At 34.3% G+C, this 17,945-nt stretch overlaps 1 protein-coding gene across 1 annotated transcript in view; it reads right to left on the minus strand.

The window, feature by feature from the left end:
* Window positions 1-17,945, minus strand: part of CSMD1 (CUB and Sushi multiple domains 1) — a 2,584,888-nt gene that overhangs the window by 378,838 nt on the left and 2,188,105 nt on the right. Inside the window, exon 39 of the mRNA XM_006895025.1 lies at window positions 2,542-2,751. Within this exon, the coding sequence (XP_006895087.1) occupies window positions 2,542-2,751 (210 nt within the window). The remainder of the gene's footprint in view (window positions 1-2,541; window positions 2,752-17,945) is intronic.

Below are 17,945 nucleotides of genomic sequence, written 5' to 3' on the forward strand. Positions count from 1 at the left end.
AGCAAGGTCTGCAGCCTACAATGTGGACTGAAACTGAATATAAAACCAGAACAAAACAAAAAAAAACTCAAAACAAAAACAAAGATTCTCACCACAGGGTCAATTAGCTACATCATGGTAGACAGAGAAGAGATTGAAATTGTTAACCACTTCTGTTTGCTTGGCTCTATAATCAACATTCTTGTTAACAGCAGCCTGGAAATTAAAAAGACTAATTGCATTGGGAAAGTCTGTTGTTAGGATCCTATCCAGAGTACTGAAGAGCAACAATGTCAGTCTTGAAACTAAGGTCTGACTGATCCAAGCCATGGTCTTGGCAATTACTTTCTATGCATCAGGGAGTTGGACAATCAGTAAGGATGCCATTGAGTTGTAGTGCTGGAATAGAGTATTGAATGTACCATGGACTGCTCCAAGAACAAAAAGTTTATCATGGAGAGCATGAAATTGGGCTGCTTTTTGGAGGCAAGGATTTTGAAGCTCCATCTGACATACTTTTGGGATGTTGCCAGAAGGGACCAGACCTTGGAGAAAGACATCATGCTTAGAAGGCTGGAGGGATGATACAAAGAGGAAGACCTTGGATGAGATGGATTGACTCAGGGTCACTATGACACCATGTGTCAACAACACACAACATATTAACTGACAATGTTGTTGTTAAGTGTCGTTGAGTCATAAACGACTCATAACAACCCTATGAACAAAAGACTTGATCATTTGTATAACTTTCATTGTGTCCAAGTTCATAGAGTTCCCGGAGACAGCTATTTCGGAAGTGGTTGCCACTTGTGCTTCTAAGCTTGTTTTAATCAGGGAGCTCCACCAAACACTGTCCACCATGGGTAATCATTATTGCAACTGACACATCAGTGTCACAGTGTTTAGCATCACAGCAACCATGAGTAACATCTGTACAGCCAATGGACAGACCAGTGCGATACCACTTAGAAGAATGTTTGACCAAAAACAATTAAAACAAGGTCTGAGGACTGCAGATTAAAATCACCCACCTTTGACTTGATAGCATAACTTTCTATATACTAGGCCAACAGGGCTCTTTCTATGTTGTTCTTGTTACGTGCCATCAAGCCATAAAATACTCATGGCGACACTATGAATGAAAGACCTGAATATTTGTATAACTTTCATCATTTCTCGCTGTTCATAGAGTTTCTGGAGGCAAGCTATTTCAGAAGTGGATGCCATGGGTTTCCTTAATTTTATAGACAGCTTTCAAAAGTAGAATTTTAAACATTATTACTTAAATATTCTACTATTTTACATTGAATTTATATCTTCTTATTGTTACTTCCAAGCTTGTTGGGGTTTTTTTAATACTGAGAGTACAGTATTAAAAATAATAACTGATTAAATAAATAGATCTTAATTTAAATTCTTTTTTTGAAAGATGTCTATAAAACTAAGGAAATCCATTTATTTAATTTGTCATTTTGGGTTTTTTGTAATACTCAAGGTACTAGAATTCATATTTTTTATGTTCAAACATTCTTCTAGGTCATATAGCCCTGGTGTGTCCACTTGCCATACAGAGAAAACTTATAGTTGCTGTGAAGCTGAACACTGTGACACTAATGTGTCAAATGCATTAATGATTACCAATGGCGGACAGTGTTTGGTGGAGCTTCCTGATTAAAACATGCTTGAAAACAGGAGTGACATCCACTTCTGTAAGAGCTTGCCTCCAGAAACGCTATGAACCTGGAGAAAGGATGAAAGTCACACAAGTGTTGAAGGCTTTCGTTCATAGGGCTGCTATGAGTCACTTACAACTCGACAGCAGTTAACAACAACAATGTTGACTTAAATCACACAAGAGGAGCTTACTCATCCTTTACCCACAGAGCAACTGGTGGGTTTGAACCATGGAATATAAAGGGAAAACGATACAAGGTTATACTTGTACAATGTAATGATAAGTAAATGCTAACTTGTAGATTTTGGATCTTTTTATTCTTTATATTAGCTAATATTTTTTTTTCTTTAAAAAGCTTAGCTAAATTATTTGTATGAAATATATTCACGTTTGTCATATGTTAATAATGTTTTGGTAATGTTTGAGTTTAATTACTCTTAGGCATTTTATGCCTGATTAAAAAAAATAGTAAAATTTAGTTTACTGATTTACCTCCTTTTGCATAACTTTAAAATGTTGATTACAGTACTTAGAACCACTATTTTGGTCTAAGACAAGGCAAACTATGGAAGAAACACTGCCAAATATCATTCCTTCATGAAAATTCACCTACACTATAGACTTGAAGGCACAAGACAAAACTACAATTTGCTAAGCAGGACTCAGTGACAAATGTGTGACAAATGTGGGTGGAAAATTAATGTAAGGAAATCCTGAAGACACTAAGAAAGAAAGGAATGAGAATGAAGTTGTAATATCAGTTGTAATTCTTTATACTTCCCATGTCTGCATTATGATTTGTGTACCCAGTACAAGAACAATAAGAATAACTTACCCACCACTCAGGCATCTCACTTAAAATTGTGTTCATTGTATAAGTTTACCTTGATATGCAAGTTTAAATCCCTGCCGGTTTTGTGAGTGATCACTGTAAAAATGGATGAGTGTTTCATGTGTTGTACTCAGCAATGTTGAGGGAAGATCCATGCCACTAAACTGTCCAATCATCGGGCTGGTGTGATATGGTCCATTTTGAATTTCAAGGTAGTCATGATTAGCTTCAGTTGAAAAATTCAGAAATTGAATATGTGCACCTATGGAAAAATACACAAAATTAATCAAAGTCAATACTGTATCAATATCAAGAAAAATAAAAGTTTGGAAAAAAAGTATTGGAATTTCTTCCTCTTGATAAAATAATGCCATGATATGATACAGAACAGTCTAGTAGAGAAAAATGTTTGGGTTACAACATACATTGTAATTCAAATGCATCTCTGCCACTAGTACTGCATGATCCTTTACAATGTAATTAGCATCCATCAATCAAATTATCGGTAATAGGAGCAAGAATAGTGGTTAATTTCGAGATGTACAGGTACAATTCTTAGAATGGTGTTTGACACATTTACTCATGTCAGTGCTTTTTAATAGTTGCTATTAGATTTATTACAGCTACATATACCTTTGTAATTGTATGACAGCCCATCCACTTAATGTCTATCTATATCAAAGAAGAAATTCACATAGGAATAAAAGCAGTTAACAAAGTAACTTTTAAACCAACAAAGAGACCAAATCATGACTCAAGGTATTTATTATCAATTCAATTTCACAACTGAACAACACAATTTCGTTTGTGTTATGCAAGCAAAACAATGATTGATGTTTATAAGAAATTTAGTCAGAGAAAACTCATGTTATGGTACTATTCCCCAAACAGTCCAAATGATCAATATTTATGAAATCACATTAATATGCATATTATAGCTTACATAATAGAAAAAAGTCAAAATCAAAATAATTTAGAAGTTTTGCTAGTTTCCTGCTTTTTAAAAAAAATGCATTTCAATACTGAACCTGTACTATCTTAATAATTTACATAGCTTATGTAGTATTTTATTAATTTATGTAGTTTTTGTAGTACTGAACCTACACTATCTTATTATTAATGTATGTAGTTTATGTGTTGGTCTCTTCATTAATCCATACAATCAAACTGAGTAAGAAAGCCTTACTTACAAACACAAATTTCAGTAACTCACTCCTTGCCATTATGTCGGAACTGACTTGTAGCTGACCGTCCAACAGATTTTCAGAGGTTATATCTTTAGAAACAGCTAGTAAATTCAAAATGCTTGACTTTGGACTGGCAGAACAATTTCTTAACTACTAGACCATCATGTAAATAGTATATTATAATTATGCTCCTGATATAATAGAACAGTTTGTATTGGTATCTACTATTTCTAAGACAAAATTAAACTTTTAAAAAATATTTTATCTAACTTAACTGTTTCATTGTTATGTTATTATATGCCAGTAGGCAGCCTTCATAGCTACTCTGTGTACAAGACAATGAACTAAATACTTTCTGGTCCTTTACTAAATTTACAACCATTGCTGTGTTTGAACATACTGCTGCAGTTACGATGGTAATGCACTTTGTTGAGGGACCACATTCTTTTTGTTGAATCTCAAGCAAGAATTTTCCAGCATAAGGCGCACCAAGTATATGAAATGAAGCAATTTTTTCTGTGTTTTGCTACTTCATCCTATTCCTTAAGTATAACACATTTCTACCTCATTTTGTTTATCATTTCCAATCTCCCTAGAGTAAATTTAATATAAACCTGTTTTCCAAAGAGAACGATGATTAAAGAGGATCAATGAAGATATGAGGCCTTTGGATTATGATGCTGACAAAGTATATTGAACTGCCTGAGGAGCAACAAATCCATCTTGAGTGAAGTTTAGTCAGAATGCTCTATATGCTTTTAGGTTGGGAAAATGAAATGTAATGTCTAGTCATATTTTACTACTTAAAAGTAACTACCGAGAAAATTTGCCATCTATTTAGGTACCAAGAGTACTTGTATCCAGTTACTCAAAACCAGAATGTAGTAACAATGAAAGAATTAAAATCCACGTAAAGAAAAGTAATAAGAAAAATCTAAAAGCAGTCCATAAAATTTAAAGGTATTCAAGAACAACAATTTGACTAAAGGTGGGGAAAACATGGTGAAAGGAATAAAGAAACAGCTACTAATGGCACTTTACCAAGTGGGTTTTTTGTTTGTTTTGGTTTGGTTTTAAGTCATACTTTCATACTTACTTAGCAAGGTAATTACTGTTATTAGCATAATTTTACAAATGGGCAAACTAAGGCTCAGAATAGGAATATCTTCAAAAAAACCCCAAAACTGAAAGTAATAGAATTGGAATTTAAATATGTATTTTTAAGCCTTCACTTTTTCTGTTTTGCTGTGTAGATAAGATTAATAAGAGCTAACAATCTGTTGTTTAAAATATTCCTATTCTGCCCAGAATAAAATCCAGCACTAAATTCATATTAAATTGGTTCTAATTAAGTTGGAGAACAGGTCTATATTGGAAAGGATGAAAACAAACTTCCTGGAGGCAAGGATTTTGAGTCTCTATCTCATAATTTGGGCATGTTGTCAGGAGAGACCTGTCCTTGGAAGGTGAAGGGAAAGTACAGAAAAGGAAACTCCAGGTGAGATGGATTGACATAGTAACTTGGGTAGCAGGGATAGGAGTGTTAGAATTAATGAGATTGGATCAGATTAGGGCAGGATTCAGAACTATTGTATATAGGGTCGCTATGAGTTGCAGGTAACTTGATAACACACAGCAACAATTACAACAGGTTAGAAGAAGATAAATAAGAGGCAATGTAAGTGTGTAATAATTCAGGAAGGAAATGATGTACCAAAACATTAGAAGACAAACTTTATCATTTTTATGCCAGTGATGTAAGAAAATTATTCTACAAAAAATAAAATTTGGACTACTTGTAATTATTTTGTTCAAATTATGGTCTGCGTACATTTCTTAATGACACATGAGAAGTTAAGAAATGCCCCAGGCTATTGCTATCCAGGTCTTTCTAGCATCATGTATAATACGTATCTTTCCTTTTACCCTTGATGCCTCTCCTTACAATCATTTTAAAATTATTTTATAGGCACTAAAAATATCCATAAAATATCTGTATTAAATATTACCTAAAGTAATATACAAATGAGTATTTCTTCTTCTCCAAAGTTTGATAATTTTTTTGGTCAAAGATATTCTTGAAGGAAGAAAAAGAGAATATGAAAAGAAAAATAGAAGTGGTTTGTTTTGGTGTGCTTTTGTGGGGGGTTTTCTTGGGTTATTTTTGGTTTTGTTTTACCATAACAGTTTAGTTCTGAAATATATCCAATCAGTAGGTTATGCATAAGTATATAATTTGTCTCTTTATCCATTACTTTTCTATTTTGTAGGATAACACAAAATTCCAATATAAAAGTTTGTCCTTAATAAAATAAAAGCTATACAGTTGTTTTTGCTAGATGGTGTTGATTTGACTCAATTTTATAATAACCTTATTAGACAAGAACAAAGTAGTGCTCAGTTCTACACTATCTGGCAATCATCACTATGTTTGTGCCTACTATGCCTACTATTATAACTACTGCTATCAATTGACCTCATTGAATGCTTCCTTTTTTTCTCTGATACTGTACCTTGTTAATCATGATGTACTTTTTCAGCAACTGGTCTCTCCTAATGATGTGTCTAACTACATATTCAAAGTAAGAGAGATGAAGCTTCACTATCTTTGCCTCCAAGGAGCACTTTGACTGCACTTTCTCCAAGATTATTTATTTGGACGTAGGTGAAGCTATTCCTTGAAAAAAGGACACCAGGCTTAAAAAATGGTCATTAAAGGAGAGGAAGACCTCAACTAAACAAATTAACATAGTGACTACAGCAATAGGCTCAAGGATGTCAGAGATGATGAGGATAGAAAAGGATAGGCCAGGGTTCAGGTCAGTTGTTCACAGGGTGACTATGAGTCATACTTGACTCAATGGCACCTAACAACAACAATAATGTGTCTAAGGTAAATGAGATGAAATCTCACCATCCTGGCTTGAAAGAAGTATTATGGCTGCATTTCCTTAAAAATAGATCTAGTCAGTCTTCTGTTAGTCCATGGTTTATTCAGTATTCTTCACCAACACAATGATTTGAGATGTCAGTTCTTCTGCCTTCCTTTTCATTATATAGCTTTCAAGTACATATAGAGCAATTTAAGAAAAAAATTTAAAAAATAAACACTAGAACCTTAGTTTTTGAAGTGACAGCTTTGTTTTTTAAAATTTAAAGAGATATTTTGTCCCAGATTTATTTAATCATGTACATTCTTTCTTGACTGTGGATTCCATGGACACTGTCAATGCAAGTAGAATTAAACCCTTCACAAACTTATTTTTTTCCACTATTTATCATTGTGTTATTTATTGGCCAATTTAGAAGGATATTCATCTTCTTCAAGAATTATTCCGTAAACTAAGCTAAAGAGTCAGTTTGGGTTAGATTAGAAATGCTAATTTAAGAGCACTAAACTCAACTAAGTTTAATAAATATGCAGTCACATTAACTATTGTAAGATTAATGTAAAAGTTGACAAAAATACCTATAAATAAATATTGAATTGTTGTCATTTTTATTTATGACCCCAAAACAATATACAGTAGAAAATTAGAATGAGATTAAAATATATTTTAAAATTCTTCATTCACTGTTCTTAAAATAAAGCAAAATTGTATGAAAATATGCTTAATCCAGAGGTACATATAACAGCTTTAGAAATCTTAATTCTGGGACAAGTTTTTAAATTCATGGAATGTCACTGTCAAGTAAGAAATTAAGGAGAGCAAGCAGATCAAGCAGTAACAAAGTTAAATCTAGCCGATGTGTCAAAAGTATAGGAGACAGAGAAAGTAGTATATTACTCATTTGGAATTAAATTTGAAGCAGAAATGGAATTTATGACAATAAAAATATTATGAGCAAAATTAACATTTCAAATAGGATAAAATATCCATCATATATCAAACAACCTAATGCATATCAGGAAATAGAACAGAGTCAAATTCTAATCTGTTTAAAGTAGATTTACTTAACTATCTTGTTTTTAGTACATTATGTCCTATTTGACATCATAAAGCCAACATGAAGGGATTAATTGTAAAACTATATGAATGCTTGTATATTTTTACTTCATTATTTGTTTTTCAAAGTAGAGTTACACATGGAAAATTTAATAATGGTAAAATGTCACTTGCTCAGAGGATTTTTTTCCTTCGATAGAACTTGGTGCTTTGAAAGAACTTTGAGTAATACTGTCACTGTCTCTAGAGCTAATTCTTCTGTTTTAATTGGCAAAAAAATTGAATATTAATTACTGTCTTAAGTATACTTCCCATAAGAAATATAAGATAGTTATTAGTTAATTATTAGTTATGTAATTTAGTGAACATAGTCTTTACATATTGAGATAGTAAAAACGCTTAGCAATTTTGGATAGCATGATAAAACTTTTTAGTGTATGTCACTATTGCTTTTTGTTGTTGGTAAATCACAGAAAACTGTCTTGGGCTTCTTTTATTTATACACTTAGGCTTTTAGAAGAAATTACAGAAAAAATTCCGAGTTAATTGAGGACATTATAAAGCAACACAAATAGCAATTCAAGTCTACAAAAAGTAAGAAAATAAAATATTAGAATCATTTAATTTATATATTAAAACCAGTAATAGTATATGATATTCTGTGTTGAGTATCTGTGTTATTCAGCCCTTTACATAGTCCTGTGATATTGCTGTTTTATTAACTTCTTTATATAGATAAGGAAATGGAGTTCAAAACTGTTTTGCAAAGTATGTGGTGATGCATCCAAATAGTAACTAATATAACTAGGACTTTCATCCATATCTAGTAAATATGAGTTGTTGTTAGTAACTAATATAACTAGGACTTTCATCCATATCTAGTAAATATGAGTTGTCGTTAGTAACTAATATAACTAGGACTTTCATCCATATCTAGTAAATATGAGTTGTTGTTGTTATGTGTCATCAAGTCACTTGTGACTCATAATGTCTCTATGTACAACTATGTACAACTCTGAATCCTGCTCTATCCTGTGTCAACCTTATCATCTCTGATGCACCTACCCTCATTACCCAGTGACTGAATCAATCCATTTCATCAAGTCAATATGAGTGCTGAGCAAATAATTATAGAAGCTGTATTATAAGGAAGAACACAGCATCAAGATTTGGCAAAGGCATATTAACTCATGTCATCAGTATAACATAGATTGTTAATGTGTCTTTCCCAAATCCTGCAAATCTTACCTGAAAAAAAGTGAAAAAGTACTTGTAGCAATATCGAAGAAGATCAAAGACTACAGCTGTCAGTATGGATTGAATCTCAACAGTAAGAAAATAGTTACCATTGAACCAAGAGACAATGTCATGATATATGGAGAAAAGATTGGCGATGCTAATGATTTCATTTCCTTGGATTTTCAGTCAACACTTATGCTAGCAGCACTCAAGAAACCACAAAAACATTGAGGAAACCTACTCTCCAGGATCTCTTTAAAATGCTAACTAGCAAGGATATCAATTTAAAACTATGGTGCATTTAACACAAGCCATTGCCTTTTCAGTTGTTTTATATGCATGTGAAAGTTGAATAAGAAGACCAAAAAAATTACATCTTTGAATTATGATGTTGGCAAAGAGTAGATTCCACAGTTGTGAAAGGAACAAATCTTGGAAGAGGTGCAACTAGGGTGTTTTTAGAGGCAAAGATGATATAACTCCCCCTCATAGATTTGGGTCATATTGTCAGGAGGCCTCAATCACTAGAAAAAGATAGCATGCTTGGAAAAACATAGGATCAGTGAAAAAGAGGAAGAGCTTCAGTAAGCATTGACACAGTGACAGCACAACAGACTTGAGCATGAGAGAGTCTGACGATGGCACATAGCAGGGCAAGGTTTTAATATGTTGGTCATAGGGTCACAATGACTTATAGTTGAATCGACAATACTTAATAGCAACAATGAGAAAAACAATCACCATTTCAGAGCCCTAAATCATCCTCTTAGTCAGATATCTCCTTCATTATTTCCAGAGATAAAACTATATTCTCTTTCTAGAAAATTCTGTAGGAAATCACCACAAAAGTGAATAAACACAGAGCTGTATTTTTATGATGTCAAAAAAATCAATTACTTTTATCTATTTAATTAAACAATTGACTGACCACAGACATGGAAGTTGTGAAATTAATAAAATTAACTATTTAATTGACTTAACAGCCGTGTAACTAATGGATTTGATAATCTATTGGGAAGTACAATGAATGTATGTTTGTATGAAAACATTTAAAAACACTTCAATAAAGTATGCTTTTTAATACAATATATTAAAACAAACAAAAACCATATTCTTCCCCTCAAGGAAAGTCAGTGATATCTCACAACCTGGATATATGCTATTATCCAGAATAACTGTAGGAGCTAGAGTAATGATACTTGCTAGTACTATAATCATTACTGTACAGAGCAATCAAAACTGGAAATCATATAAAAGGAAATAGCAATGCAAATTCAGACACTAAACACAGTACTTTTTGAGATGAGAGAACATAGAAAATAATAAAATTAAATTTATTCTTTAGAGAGTTCTTAGGAAGAATTTCTTTTAAATTTCCTTTAAAGTCTGATTTCATACTAACTGATCTACTGTACTGATGAGCACTGACAGTTTAGTGATAAGGAGTTGCATTGCCAAGACAAAGGGATGCAGTAGCAATCTGCCAGCTGTTCCAAGAAGGGTGGGTACCATTGCCATCTGGACTAATATAACTCAGAGTGACCCTATGAACAACAAATCTGAGTGTTGTCCTAGCACATAACAACAACAATGTATTATCTTGCAATTGTTCTAAATCTCTGTGGTGTAAATTTAAAGTTGAAACAGATGAGAGAGAAAACTGTTTAAAAGGTATTAGTTATTATTGTCATGACATGAGTCCAAAATGAAGGCTACATAGTGGAGTGGACTTGGAGGAAGGGATTGTACTACAATGAAAGAATTTTTATTTTACTTTTCAAAGAGAAGAATGAACTGGAGTGGAAGGATGGGTAGGGAGAAAAGTGCAAAAATGAATGAATGGAAATCCAAAATCTCTGTTATACCTGTGGGACTAGGATAAGAGAGAGAGTGCTTCCCACACTAAGCAGCATAACTTGAGGGAGACTGGAGTAAGACTCTGATGATGGTAGTGGAGAGACCGTGGCATTGTTGTGGAGAGACTGTGGCATTTTTGTGGAGAGACTGTGGCAAGTGTAATCAGAGGAGTCCTAATATAACTACCATATTTAAAAGTTTTGGTTGATTTATGGAAAAGCTGGCTTATAATTGCTGTGAGTCGAGTCTTGCTAGATGTTTGGACTGGTGCTACTGAACTGAACCAGGTTTTTTACTAAGTAAGGATTTATGATTTGGTGTTAGTCTGTGAGAGATGGGTTAAACATTAGACTTGTACTGGTGATATTTTTTGCCTTTCCCATTCTTAAGCACACTTCACTAATAAATCCCAGTTTTAGTACCACAACTGTAAGTAAAATCTGTGAGTTAACAATGAATATCAAACTCAGTGATTGATGAAATAAGGGCAGATGCATGGGGGATGGTAGGTCTATTTGCTGCTATGGATATTATTGATGGGGACAGTTCCCTTTATGAAGCAGGTAAAAGACTCAGCCACCACCACTCCCATGGTAGAGCAGCTCCTTTGTCAATCTCATAATTTCTACAGTTGTATTTTTTTTAAAAAAGGAATTTTGTTTCAGTAAGTAATATTTATAAAGCTTCTATATATTGTTTTGTATATTATTTAAGAATACATTGTATTCCAACTTGATTATGCCAACCATGACACAATGATCATATCTCTGGTAAAATATTTATTGTAATATCAGTAAAAATATACCTTAACCTTCTTACTTATTCTTGTATGAAATCAAGGTTCCCAGTTTCAGTTATAAACTAAAAAAGAGTCCCAGAATCATTCAATCTGAAAGCACTAAAGAAGAGAGTAGTCATACAGAGAAGATATTTAATTATTACATATCTTAAAAGAGGTGAAAAGAATGTCTTTTCTGGTCTTCTGGGTTTTGGGTTTTTGTTTTGTTTTTGGTTTTTTTTACAAAAAACTATCTTGGTTCTTGGGGTTAAACCAATTTGTTGTGATCACACAAATCTTCTCAAAATTACCAGAGAAGAAACTTGATATTTATGTATGTGACTTGAGAGATACTGTTCAGTGTTAATATTGAGATATTGGACAAGAGTTAAAACATAGTAAATTTTACTTCAAGTCATAATCACTATAAGTTGTAATTTTAAAGTTGGTACGTCAAGAAATATGTCATTTTTGAGCCTGGTTACATTGGCGAAATGATTGCATGTGTTTGAATAGGTGACTTTATATATAGTTAGAAGGTTTACAAATTAGGTATATTTACATCAGCCTAATTCAGTTTGGTGTAGACTGGCCACTTGAATCCAGTGGAAATGGTACGATCCTGGTTGGATACCCACAGCAGGTCCTTGCATCATTTGTACCTCGGCAATGCTGGACAATGTTAGTTAATTCGATGTCTTGAGCCAGTGACAGGCGCCAAGCCCATCTATGTGTGCTTGCATCCAACTGTAATGAGCCTATGTATGTCAAGTTAGTAGAGGCCCTTTGTGCTGAACACCAAATCAACCTGATAAAGGTTGATGATAATAAGAAACTGGGGGAGTGGGTAGGCCTCTGCAAAATTGACCGAGAAGGAAAGCCCCGCAAAGTAGTCGGCTGCAGTTGTGTAGTTGTTAAGGACTATGACAAAGAATCACAGGCCAAGGATGTCATTGAAGAGTATTTCAAATGCAAGAAATGAAACCAATAAAGAACTTGGCATATTGCTTTTGTTACTTTTTTGAGGGGAGTGAGGAACAATAAAATGGAGATTTTACAACAAAAAAAAAAAGATTATACAGCTAAAAATACAGTATGAGTCAGAAAAAAGACAGCATCTGGGATGATGACAATATTATAGAAATATTTCATAGATGAAATTGCTATTGTAGTTGTTGTTGTTAGGTACCCTCAGGTCGAAAACAACCCTTAGTAACCTTATAAACAAATGCATACTCTGTCCTATCCTGCACCATCCTTATAATTTCTGACAAATTAAGTCCACAGACACAGTCACTGTATCGGTCTATCTCAGTGAAGGTCTACCTCTCTTTTGATGAACATCTCAAGTTTTCCTAACAACCCACCCAAAACATGTGAGATGAAGCTTCACTCTTCTTGCCTCTAAAATGTATATGAGATGTATTAGGGAAAGAAATTAAGGGTTTCTAATCATTTATGAAAATGCTTCTAATGAGTTTTTTAAAAAGTAACAACAATTTTCACTTTTTAAAAAATAGCACTCTTTTTTCCTTTTGTTTTGTTATTCTATGCTAAGTCTTCTGCTAAATCTTCCTATTAATTGTTCCTATTAAATCTCATCATCAACATACATACATATTTCAGTTTTAAAAAGAAAATATAAACACACATAAACTCGACTAATTCATATAAACACCCAAAAATACAACAACAATTTAGTCTAGTACTCTCTAATCTGTCCACTTTTAGCAGCTACAGTAATCCCTATCAAAGCAATTACTCTTAAAAGGTTTTCTGTTAAAAATTCTGAGTTGTTTAATATTTTGAAATGACCTCTATCTCTTGAAGACTAATAAAATCTTTCCAAATTCTTCCTGATGCCTTTGAACTATGATGTTTGCAAAGAATATTAAATAGATGCTGGACTGTCAGAAGACTAAATAAAATAAATGTAGAATGCTCCTTAGAAGTGAAGATGACAAAAATTGTCTCACATACTTTGCCCATGTTATCACGTTTTCAGGAGGGACTAATCCCTGGAGAAGAAACTATGAAGGCCAGCAAAACAAAAGAAGACTGTCAATTAAAGGAATTGGCACAGTGGCTGACAATGGACTCAAGAGCAACAGCAATTATTAATCAATTAATTAATTAATAATTCATTATCCAGGACTAGGTTTTTCAGAGGGATGATTCTAAACCACAATCCACCTTAGAGTGAAGCATCATTCAGGAGATGTAATAAGACAAAGTAATTATTGATGAGAGAGGATGTTTTATGAATGTTAGCAAGACGGCAAATTTCTAAGAATGCAAGCTGATGAGCAGGATTTATAAGTGCAAGCAGGATAAGACTAGTAAAGCATTGTTGTTAGATTCCATTAAGGTGATCCTGTGCCATCTTCATTCCGTCACTGTATCAATCGATCTATTTTAATATCTTCCCTTCTTTCACTAACCCTTCAACTTTCCAGGCATGACGTTTTTTCCAAGAAATAACCTCTCTTAACAATACGTCCAAAGTATTGTGATGACATTTTGCCCTCTTTGACTCTAAGAAACACTCTGGTTATACTTTGTCCAAGATATAAGTTTGGGGTTTTGGCAGTCTGTGGGACACTCAGTACTCTTCTCCAACACCACAAGTCAAAGAAAGTGATCCTTTTTGTTATTCTTATTAATTGTCCAGCTCTCAGATGCATAGCAGGTGCTTGGAAAAACACTGGCCAGGATTAGGCATACTTTAGTCTTTGTTGTAACAGTGCCATCAATTCAATGATGACTCATAGCCACTCTATGAAGAACAGAACTGAAATATATGCTATCCTGTGTCAGCCTCATCTTCTCTGACACACTTGAATTCATTGCTGTCAATCTATCCCAATGCAGATCTTCCTTTCTTTCAGAGACCCTTCTTCTTTCCAAGCATGATGTTTATTTTCAAGGAATATCATTTTTTTAGGAACATGTTTACCTAGCATGCTAGATAGATCATAGCAGAAATCAGAGTATCAGAGGAATGTTTGTGTTTCATTGACTATACAAAGACATTTGTGTGATCACAACAAATTTTAGCTAATCTTGATAAGAATAGAAATTCTTTAGAAGAATAGGGAGCACACTTAATTTTGTGTATGTGAAAGCTATGCAAGGGCCAGGAGGCAGTTGTCAGAACAGAGCAAGGAAATATTGTATGGTTCAAAATCAGGAGAGGTGTATGCCAAGGGTTCATCCTGTCTCCCTATCATTTTAATCTTTACGTGGAACAGATCATCTGGGAAGCTGGAATTTATAAGAATGAATGTAACATCAGGACTGAAGAAAGACTCATCAAGAACCACATTGTTCAAATGACACAAACTTGCTCTCAGAAACTGAAGAAGACCTGAAGCACTTTGCTACAGAAGGTCAAAGCATGCAGTCTTCAATATTAATTAAAGCTCAATATCAAGAAAGAAGAGATTCTTACCCCTGGACCAATTGGCAGCATCATGATAAATGGAGAAGAGATTGCGATTGTTCACAATTTTAGCTTGCTTGACTCTACAATCAACATTCAGGGTAACAGCAGCTAAGAAGTCAAAAGATGAATTGCACTGGGAAAATCTGCTGTCAAAGATCTGTCCAGAATACTAAAGAGCAATGATGTCAGTTTAGAGATTAAGGTGCACTTGAGCAAGGTTATTGTCTTCAAAGTTACTTGCTAAGCATTAAAGAGCCGAACAATGACTAAGGACAATAGAAGAAAAATCTAAGCCTTTGATTTGTGGTGTTGGGGAAGAATATGAAATATATCATGGACTGCTAAGACAACAATCAGTTCTGTTCTGTAGAGGCTGAAACCAGGCTATGCCTTGGAAGCAAGGATTTTGATGCTCCATTTCACTTTCTTTATGTATGTTGCCAGGAGGGACCAGTCCTTGGAGAAGGACATCATGCTTGGAAGGGTATAGCATAAGAAAAGATTCTGGATGAGATAGATTGACTCAGTGACTGGTGTAAGCTAAGTGCGTGTGTCAGAGACAATAAAATTAGTTCAAGATTGAGCAGTAACTTGATGACACATAACATCAAGAAGGAACATGTCCATAGTATAAGGCATGAAGCTTCTCTATATTTAACTCCAAGGAGCACTCTGACTGTACTTTAACCAAGACATATATTTGTTGACACTCTAAGGAATATTCAGTCTTCTTCTCCGACACCACAATTTAAAGGCATCAATAATTTTCTATCATCCTTATTCATTGTTCAGCTCTGAGATGCGTACAAAGTGATTGAAAACCCCATTGCCTGAATCAAGCGCATCTTATTCTTTAAACCGACTTCATTGTTCCTCAGTATTTTGGATAGATCGTAGACAGCAGACTTGTTCAATGCAACAAGTCTCCTGATTTCCTGACTGCTGATGACAAAGGTGTTTTTATGACCCATGCAAGATGAAATCATGGACATCTTTAACCTCTTCTCCATCTATAATGAGGTTGCCTATTGATCCAGAGGTGACGACCTCTGTTTTCCGGATGCTGAGATGTAATCTATAATGAAGTCTGTAATCTTTGATTGCCTGCAGCAAGCATTTCAAGTAATAAACTTCACTGTCAGTAGGCAAGGTTGTGTCATCTGGATAGTGTAAATTGTTGATGAGTCTTCCTTTGAACCTGATATCACATTCCTCTTCATAGAGTTCGGTTTCAGGAATTATTTACTCAGAATACAGATATAATAGGTATATAGAAAGGATACATTCCTAACATGCACTACTCATTATTTCAAGCCATCATCCATTTAGACAACAACTTCTTGATCTAAGAATAAATTTCACAATAGCACAATTAAATGTTCCAGCATTCTCTTTCTTCTCAATGTTAGCCATAGGTTGCTATTATTAACACAGTCAAATTCTTTTGTAAAGTCAATAAATAATAAAGAGATAGACATATTTATTGTATTCCTTGTAGCACAGTTATTTATTACACTGTAAATCAGTATCCGTCATATTTTGACATGCATAAGACAGGCGAAGTATCTTTTTCTAATAGCTCTTTTTCTCCTTTCGCTGTTGGTCAGTCAAAAGCTCCAGCTGGGGGTAAAGGTTGGGGGAAGGTCTGTAGCCTTGATTATTCTCCTTGTCTAATTTACCTAACATAGGTAATGTTTTGTCATTTCTTTACAGAGGTGTTTTATGAGTCAGAACTGACTTGATGACACGTGGCAACAAATCCTGTGTTGTCAGAACTCAGTGATAAGAAAATTGGATCCAGCCTTGAAAATAACAGAAATTATATGATTAAGAAATTCAGAAACTTCTCTTTTGTCAAGCACAGAACAGAGTTACTACATAATGCTCAGAGATTACTAAATAAGACTAACCTAAAACACCTATGAGAAAAGGGAGCATCCATGACTTGTTTGTGAGAAGTTTGTCCCCTGCTTTCAGGGCTTTCTCACACCTGTTTAAATCAGTTCTGTAATGGTTAAAAAGTGAAAGGAGAAAATATTTGACTTGTTAAAATGTTTGTGAACAGGACAAATAATCAGAAGAAGAAAATAATGGGTGAAAGCCCTTGAATGGTAAACTCAGAAGGAGCGTAGGAGCCCTTTTGTAAGCCTACTGATGGCCCCTCCATTAATAGCAAGACCTTGGAGTATGTAGCACAATTGCAAGTCAGTGTGGTCATCCACCATCCTTGAGAACTTTCTTATCAGTAGCAAGAGCTTTGGTTGCTTTGCAATATGTCTCCAAAGAGGGAGCATAAGTTGGTATAACTATGGTAACCCATACGTTTTTCCATTCCAACTCTGGTGGTGAGTTGGAGTAGTAACTCAAATACAACGTCTCTCAGCTTGTTCAAATCTACCAGCAGCTCTGTGGGACAAAGATAGATAGTTTCCTCCTGTGCAATATAAAGCCTCTGAAAACATGCTGATGGTTAGTTATGAGTCAGTTGAGACTGAATCAGTGAGGGAATGAATGATAGTTATTGTTTCAGTCTCCTCAAAATTTAAAATTTCAAGCTTGTTCCAGTTGCTTCCTTCATCAGGTCCAAACCAAGCTAAATTCTGCCTTCTTTATGCTGTGCATTTTCTGTGTGGTTTCTGGGGAATATTAATGGATAAGAACTCCCAACACCTGGCTTCTTCCTGCTGCAAATACTCTCCTTCTTCTCCTGATGTAACATTTCATATTGGCCCAGAGCATTTTCACACGTGACCAGGTGCCTGCCCGAGCTCTGAAGCCTGCCACATTTCTGCAACTCCCATTCTAGGCACACAGCAACTTTAAAGACTTAATTTTAAAATTCATAAACATCTTCTAGGCAGTGATTTATATTCCTATTGATATATATTCATTATCAACCACCACTTACTTAGCAAATAGGTACTCATTTACTATGTCCTAGGACATTCACTAAGTGCCTCACTTGATACTCATATTACTTTGCATTTATGTATGTGTGTGTGT

This window comes from Elephantulus edwardii, unplaced genomic scaffold, assembly GCF_000299155.1.
Source record: "Elephantulus edwardii isolate Elephantulus edwardi_28Jun2011 unplaced genomic scaffold, EleEdw1.0 scaffold00154, whole genome shotgun sequence".
In the NCBI taxonomy this organism is placed as follows: domain Eukaryota; kingdom Metazoa; phylum Chordata; class Mammalia; order Macroscelidea; family Macroscelididae; genus Elephantulus; species Elephantulus edwardii.